This window comes from Vicia villosa, linkage group LG2 (assembly GCF_029867415.1).
Source record: "Vicia villosa cultivar HV-30 ecotype Madison, WI linkage group LG2, Vvil1.0, whole genome shotgun sequence".
In the NCBI taxonomy this organism is placed as follows: Eukaryota; Viridiplantae; Streptophyta; class Magnoliopsida; order Fabales; family Fabaceae; genus Vicia; species Vicia villosa.
In genome coordinates, this window is record NC_081181.1 from 152,770,920 (window position 1) to 152,778,991 (window position 8,072).

At 29.5% G+C, this 8,072-nt stretch overlaps 1 protein-coding gene across 1 annotated transcript; it reads right to left on the bottom strand.

Moving 5' to 3' along the window:
• Positions 1 to 1,098: 1,098 nt before the first annotated feature.
• On the bottom strand, positions 1,099 to 4,357 carry LOC131647098 (probable serine/threonine-protein kinase At1g09600). Its single transcript, XM_058917012.1, has 7 exons — positions 3,671 to 4,357; positions 3,290 to 3,574; positions 2,544 to 2,861; positions 2,221 to 2,448; positions 2,006 to 2,106; positions 1,774 to 1,888; positions 1,099 to 1,687 (listed from the first exon to the last, which is right to left on the bottom strand). The coding sequence occupies exons 1-7, from the start codon at positions 4,103 to 4,105 to the stop codon at positions 1,286 to 1,288; spliced, it is 1,884 nt and encodes a 627-aa protein (XP_058772995.1). The 5' UTR covers positions 4,106 to 4,357; the 3' UTR covers positions 1,099 to 1,285.
• Positions 4,358 to 8,072: the final 3,715 nt, after the last annotated feature.

An 8,072-nucleotide genomic window follows, 5' to 3' on the forward strand; every position in this document is an offset into this window, starting at 1 on the left:
ATATTATAATGGTATTATATTAGTATATATATATTGTCTTACTGATGGCTGAAATAATATCGTCGAAAATAAATTACAGGTCGAAAATATTACAGGCTGAAAACATATTACAGGTCGACTGGGAGGATTAAATTACAGGCTGCACATTAAAATACCTCATTTAGCAACGACAACTCTTTTAAAAAGCGCTCTTAAAGGCCCACCTACTAAAGCGCTTCTTTGTAAAAGCGCTGCCAAAGATTAATAAAAAAGCAAAAAAAAAAAAAAAAAAGCAACATACGAAAGCGCTTTTGTAAAAGCGCTCTTATAGGGGTGGCTATCAGAGCGCTTTTTCTGAAAAAAGCGCTCTTAAAGCCCACCCTATAAGAGCACTTTTCCAAAAGCGCTTTAGTATGTTGCGTTTTATTTTTATTTTTTACTCTCACAGGGGGGCCTATCACAGCGCTTTTCTGGAAAAAGCGCACTTAAAGGGGGGCCTACCAGAGCGCTTTTTCCAGAATAGCGCTCTTAAAGGAGGGCCTACAAGAGCGCTTTTTCCAGAAAGGCGCTCTTATAGGGGGGTCTACCAGAGCGCTTTCTGAAGCGTTTTTGTTAGCTACGCCAGCGCCAGCTTTCACAGCGCTTTTAGGCGCTTTTAAAGGCTATAAAAAGCGCTTTTAAAGCCCTTTTAAAGCGCTTTTAAACTTAATTGCTTTAGCTCTAAGTTAATTGAGTTAATTGCTATAGCTCTAAGTTACTTAAAGGGTTATGGAAACAAATAGTTTTCACATCGAAATTTTATAAAGATTCATAATGTTCTTTGTAGGTCAAGGGTTGTTTTGTATTAAGGTGAAATCAACATGTGCATACACAATCACTAAAGAGGGAAAGGTAATAATTTTAAGAATTCATTTTGTGTAAAATAAATTGTTGGAAATAAGTGATAATTAGTTTAGTTAGTTTTTTGTTAGTTAATATGTAATTTATTTGGGAGTAAGTGATAATTAGTTTTTTGTTTTGTCTCTAATCATCAAACATAACATAAAAGAAATGAAATAAATTTCATTGTATCTTCTCTATCAATATCAAGCAACAAGTCAACAACGAAGAACCCCGATTATCAAAACATATTTTTACATCAATAACTATTAACCATCTATATGATACATATCAGATTCTTGTCATTCGAAACTTTTTGAGTTTCTTTTGTTTATCATTTTACAGTAAACAACCCTTTATGCAGCAATATGCATGCATGCATGCATGAGAAAGTAGTGTTTCAAATCCAATAAACACAAAAATTTCCTTACGGATTGGCTTTCTTAACACTACGAAAAACATCTTGCATTAACCGCTCATGCTCTCTAAGCATGTCATCAATGTTGCCACCTGTAGCCATCAATGGTCCAGAACAATGGATTCTATTTTTCTTAGGCAATCCAGATTCTCGACCCTGTTCCTTTTTAATAGAAATAGAGAAATCTATTGCTGCTTGATTCACATGAGACCTTTGTGTTCTTAACTCGGAAATATACTTTTTATATGGTTCTTGTCTCTTATTGCATAACGACGATGGTCCTGTTGTGCTGTGCATAAAAGTTGTATATCCATTATGCATGGATGCTCTACTTGGTTCACACTTGTTATTAGATTCATCATCTTCTTGGGATTCATATTTAAGACCTGACATTCTAGTATTTGATTTGCTCTGGTAATGTTCAAAGCAATCATAAGAATAAAAAAGAGTAGTAAATAATAATAATAATAAACACATGTTTTTAAAAAATATGTTACCTGGAATGATATATCTCCCCGACCATTATAGTCTGGTGTTTTCAATGCTTTGGTATTTCTCGTTCCTCTTAAAACACTTCCCGGACCACGTTCTTTAATAGCTTCATTATTTTTTCTAATATAAACAAATAAATAAAGTTCTATGAATGTGCATGAAAAACAATACTATTTTGGAGATTATATGGAAAAACATGCTTGTGAAATTTATTTAATTGTAAGATAAATCAAACACCTTATTGATTCTTTATCGCGACGCTTGACATCAAACTCTTTGCATGGAGGAAGCTTTGGTAAGCTTGAAGGATCACAAGGTAGAGGATCTGTAATGAAGAACTGACATGAATATTAAAAGGTTAGTAGGTTCTTGGAGCTAATTGACAAATTCAAAATTCATAAAATGATGTATTTTTCAATAGTAGAGAAAAAAATATGTTGAGAAAATATTACCTCACTATTAAGTGCAGATTTTGCAGATCCGCGTTGTTCTGGTTCCATTGAGAGGAGCCTATCAGCAAGAGCCAATGCAGTGGAAGGAAAATTGTTAAACGTTTTTGCAATTTGTCGTTCATAAGAGTTTTGCGGTTTAAAACTTGTTGCATATGGAAGTTTTGTTCTTTGCCAATATTCTTCAGATGGAGAACCACAAAGCTTAAAAATTTTGTGCATTTGTTCCACCTTCACGAATTAAAGTAGTGTCAAATTGTCAATATCATTATCTAGACCATTAAAAATATGCAAGACGACGCTTATTGGTTAATAAAAAAATATACCTCTGTTCTTCCAGGCATGATGGGCTTACCCACAAACAATTCTGCAAGAATGCAACCGACACTCCACATGTCAATTCCCACACCATAGTCAGTAGCACCTAGTAAAAGTTCAGGTGCTCTATACCAAAGAGTTACAACACGACTTGTCAATGGCACTTTGCTATTAGGTTCATAAACTGTTGCTAGGCCAAAATCTCCAATCTTAAGATTTCCATTATTGTCAACTAGAAGATTAGAACCCTTGATGTCACGGTGTAACACACCCTTACTATGACAATGCTCTAGCCCACTTAGTAGTTGCTTCATGTAGCATTTTATCTGTTTAATCAATTCCATATCATAAGGCTATACATCCTTCTATTTTTTGATAAACAAAATGACATTAATGGGAAGTATAAAGGATACTTCAACCCTTTATATAAGGTGGAAGAAAAGTACTAGTTATAACAAGTATAAACAAATTGTTACAACCTTCTAGTTTTTTGTTAATATTGTATACACAACCTTCTATATATCACTATTAACTAAGATATAATATTTTACCAATAACAATTATAACATTAAACTTATGTAAGTTATAAAGTGAAATATTTAACTGCATTATAAAGATCTATGCATTGATATTGCCACATCGACCACATTTTTCTACATTAATGTTTCCAACATAACTGCAACTTCAATTTTGAACTATTATCAATTTAATTATGAAAACTTTAAGAAATAATAAGGATGGTGTGTATATATACCTGTGGTTCAGTAAACTTGATACCGGGCCTAGCTGCTAATCCAGCAAGGTCATGCTCCATGTATTCAAAAACAAGATACAAACTAGTTGAAGTTCTAGACGTGACAAGACCTTCAAGTTTGAGGATATTAGGATGGTTAAGTTGACGCATAATATATATTTCCCTTGCCATAAAACGAACGCTTTCAACATCTCCACTTGAAAACCTAACTTTCTTCAATGCAACATATTTACCAGTTTCACGATCAATAGCTTTATGCACACTACTATAAGCCCCCTGTCCAATCTACATATACAACAATATTCACTTTAGGGTAAATCAACATATATACATAGAACTTATGAAAAAAAAGTTGATCATGATAATATTAATAGAACTAACTTGGTCTAATTTTTCAAAAGTGTCAGCCCTTCTAGGAACCCAACCTTTGATAGCCTCAGCTGCAACTGAAGACAACCATAATGGCCATCCGGAATCAACATATTGTTCTCCTGAAAAATGTTGCACACTGAGTATTCTACTCATTATTGGCTTTCTTTCACCAATAGCAGAACTTATTGTCTTACATATCTTATGTTGGCTTTTGTTACTATCATTTAAGTGATTGTTTTTTTCTTCTACTCTTTGAAACACTTGTGATGACGCCTTAGTCAAACGCGGCATAGAATCATCACCATTCATTGTAAAGGCAATGCCAACCCCATTTATCTGTGTAGGTGCAACTAATTGCACTGAAGATTTATTCCATTCACTTGCTTTTCCAAATTCTTCAAATCTTTCTTTGTTTGAAGAATATTTTGAGCAAATGCACCCCATATTAATTGTGAAAACTTGTATGAGGTGCCCTTTGTTCAGGGCAAAAATTAATAACAATAAAAAATCCACCTTAAAAGATCAATGTTGCAACTTTATGGGTTGAAGTATATCTTGTACTCTCCTTAATGCAATTTTTCTTATAAAAATATGTTGCAACGTAACAATGCAAAATGGGAGAATATGGATTTGAAACTAGATCTCATAATTCAATACCTAAAGAAGGACTTGCGAAGAACATGATGACATAAGATTTTGAAAATCAAAGGATTTAAAATTATATGAATAAGAAATATGTATATGATCACAAAAGAACAATGGAGAAAGGGGATTGATTTACCCTTTAATTAAGAAAATGATTGATAATTAAAAGGAAAAATAAACCATTTTTTTTTAAAATTGATTGTTGAATCTTGAATAGAAAACAAAAGATGGAGACAAAGAGGAAGGAGGGACAATAATGGAAATTTTGTTTAAAAAAATGAAAATTTTGATTATGATGTGATTTGGAAGAATCGTTGCAGAGAAGAATGATTTTAGGGATGTGAGTGTAATTAAGTGCGAAAGTTACGTAGAACCGAGTATTCTATATTGACAACACTTATCCTCATAATCTTACTTATACATTAAATGATTCGATGTAATTTAAAAAAAAAGGTATTCTTACACATCAAATAACTAACATATATAAGGATAATTAAAATGAAGACTTTCACGAAGTTAAAATAGAAATGTTTAATTTTAGTGTAGAATTTTTCATATTTATAATGTTATAAGTTGTTTTTTTTTTTTTGACAAAATAATGTTATAAGTTGTTATATCATATTATAAAGTAATAAAAATATACTTATATAATAAAATTTTATGTCATAGATGCTTAATTAAGTTGATCAAACATTACATTTAATGCAATAAGCTATAGCTAGCTACTATCTTTCACATCATTTTTATTGCACATAAATTAACACATGACTCAAGTTTATAGTGTAAGTGTATGCATTAATATGACTGCACATTTAAATTATCACCATGAATTTCAATTAATGAATAACTTTGTTTTTTTGTGTTAGTGCATTATATCATCTTATAAAACTAGTAAGTTTTAGAAAATTTATTTTTTATTTCCTTACTTCATTGAAAATTATTATTGATGTCAAAATATTGTCTGATCATATATTATCATGAGATAATATGATATTTTGTTATGAATAAAGATTAAAGTGGATGTCCATCCTTATTCTTCTTTTTCATCTTTCTATTCCGTATTAATAGATGCGACTTTCCATCTTACTTGGATCCTATAAATAAGACCCACATTGTAATGTAAATGACACTTTTGAAAGAAAATAATACAATATTGCTTTCTCTCTTCTCTTTCTCTCATTCATCTCTATATTGATTTGGTGAATTTCATAACACGTTATCATCACGAAGCTCTCAGGTATGATTCTTTGCTTCCATCTCAGGTATATAATTTATTCATCCTTTGTTCAACATTAGAAAGTATACTATTATTGATAAAATTTTTAAATTTTGAAAAGTTGCCAAATGATTGTACGTCATTCCAAAAAAAAAAAGACACAAATAATTTTAACGCACCCCAGAATGATGGTTATAACTTTTAGACCGTTGTTTGTAACAAATCAGTTATATAGTTCCTGAAGAACTTATAAAGCAAAGTATCCCTGAAGGATAACAACATAAAATTGTATAGTTCATGAAGAACTCGTAATACTCTATTTACTATTTTTCGTTTAAGATCGAGTAGGAAATTTTTGTTTCTCATAGAAAGAAAGTTGAGATTTTTTTTGGTTAAAGTCAGTATTACTCGAAAAGTATATACATGTCCAAATTTATAATCTCAGAAAAATAAACGATAGTGTCACGATGAGGCATCTAGTACAAGCACTCGCTTATTTTCTCCCTCAACTACATTACTCTATTCAATATGCCTTATAATATCTCTAACTTTTCACATATCCACTAGCTTTTACCTTCAATGCCATTATGTGATTATTCCTCCATCTTATCTATCATCAGAAACATTTCAATAAATACCCACTATGGGATCAGACCAAAAAAATATTAAATATCATAAGAAACATTTCAATAAATACGTTTTTTTATTGTTGAGATGAAATTTATATTTAGGCTTATAAATATTACTTTATATTATCAATATATTATAATTCATGGTCTTGTTACTATTTTTTTCCTTCATATAAAATTATTTATTTTTTGTATATTTTGTAGAGAAATTTATTTACTTTGTACAATCATATTAGATTTCTTTAATCATTCTTTTAAATTCTGGAAGAATTTAACATTAAAGCATTTCTATATGTTTGTCCGGAATTGAATTTTAACACATAAAAATGTTAATTTAATATTCAAGCATCCGTGAAGGATTGCACAAAAAATAATTTTTCTTGACTGTTGTTTATGAAAATAGTTTGTGATGTGATCTTTGTAGAACTAAATATTAATACTATTAAACTATATCCAAATTATTGTTCAAAGATTGAATTTAATTGATTATTGTGTTTATCAATAATTAATGAATTCTAAAAGAATTCAACATTCAAGCACCTTTAAAAGGTTGCATCTATAATAATATTAAATCCTAGAAGGATTGTATCAATTATGTTAAAAATTAACAAAATGATTGCTTCAATAATATTACCGTGTACTAGAAGGATTGAATCAATAATATTAAAGTATCCCATAAGAATTTCAAAAAGAAATTTGAGTTTTTCCCTTTTATTGACGTAAAGATTTGTAACATACATTTTTTGAAATAAAACACATTATTTATATAGTTACTGAAGATCTTATCAAGCATCCTTGAAGGATAGTAAAACAAATTAATTATATGGCGATATAATTTTAGTGATATGATTTTGTATGATTTTGATAATTATATGATAATATGTTCATATGCATCTGTATGATTAAAATGTTAAATCATGAGATATTATTAGGATGATCAGTGTTTAATTTGTATCCTCAATTGTAATATCTCATATTAAACAAAGTCTTGCTGATACAATTTCATTATTCATATTATTTTTAAATATTTTAACAAGAGAATTGAAACATTGATTACTAGAGGAGAAAATTAGTTAGTGACTTGGTTTATATAACTAACTTGTATCATTATTTTTTATTGTATAAACTATGTTGTAACCTGTTAATGAATTTTTATAGTAAAAAAATATGTTACAACCTATTAAAGAATATATCAATAGTCTAAAGTTGCTACTTATTTTAAAGTTGTTATAATAGCTTAGATTTTTCATATAAATCTTGATTATACTATTCTTTTCTTTTTACAAGTATAGTGTATGAATGACATTTGTTAGTCCATCTTAAAGGCATACGGAAGTAAGCTCATATTTTGATATAGCCTAAATTCAAATGAACTTTAATCCTTTATATTTTGTTTTTGTGTGTTCTCTTTATGTCTTGTCAAATATTTTCGTCATATATAATTCACATGAATTATATTGGAGGTATTGAATATCTTTGTATTACACAAATGAATTTGGACATAAAATGTTTAATATGATAAACCAAGAGTTTACAAATTACACTTGAATGTATCTTTGGTAAAATCGGTTGGGTCATCTCGAATATAATATGATGCGAATTAGTATTGAAAAACCAGAAGTTTCTTCGATACAGTAAATTCTTGTGTGTTTCTAAAGAAAAATAAAAATCAGAGAAATTGAGTTTTTCATGACATTAGTTATTGCATGGACCAAGATATCATGCAAAATATTTATTGTCTACTACAACCAGAAGTTTGTGAAATTGTTTTCTCAGACAACGATCTTATTTTCTGAATTTTTTCTTTACAGAACTTTCTTGATAAGTATCACATATATTATTAAAAATTTATATTGAACATCTTGTAGCATATGTTCATATGAAAGGGAAAAAAAGGACTTGAAGATCCATTCTTTAGACG

What these genes read in the sequence shown, in the direction of transcription:
- LOC131647098 (XM_058917012.1), bottom strand. Translation starts at nt 4,105, where the DNA reads ATGGGGTGCATTTGCTCAAAATATTCTTCAAACAAAGAAAGATTTGAA. An exon ending in CTTTTGAAAAATTAGACCAA is followed by an intron (nt 3,575 to 3,670) that starts GTTAGTTCTATT and finishes TTGTATATGTAG; the next exon opens with ATTGGACAGGGGGCTTATAG. An exon ending in AATCTGCACTTAATAGTGAG is followed by an intron (nt 2,107 to 2,220) that starts GTAATATTTTCT and finishes TATTCATGTCAG; the next exon opens with TTCTTCATTACAGATCCTCT.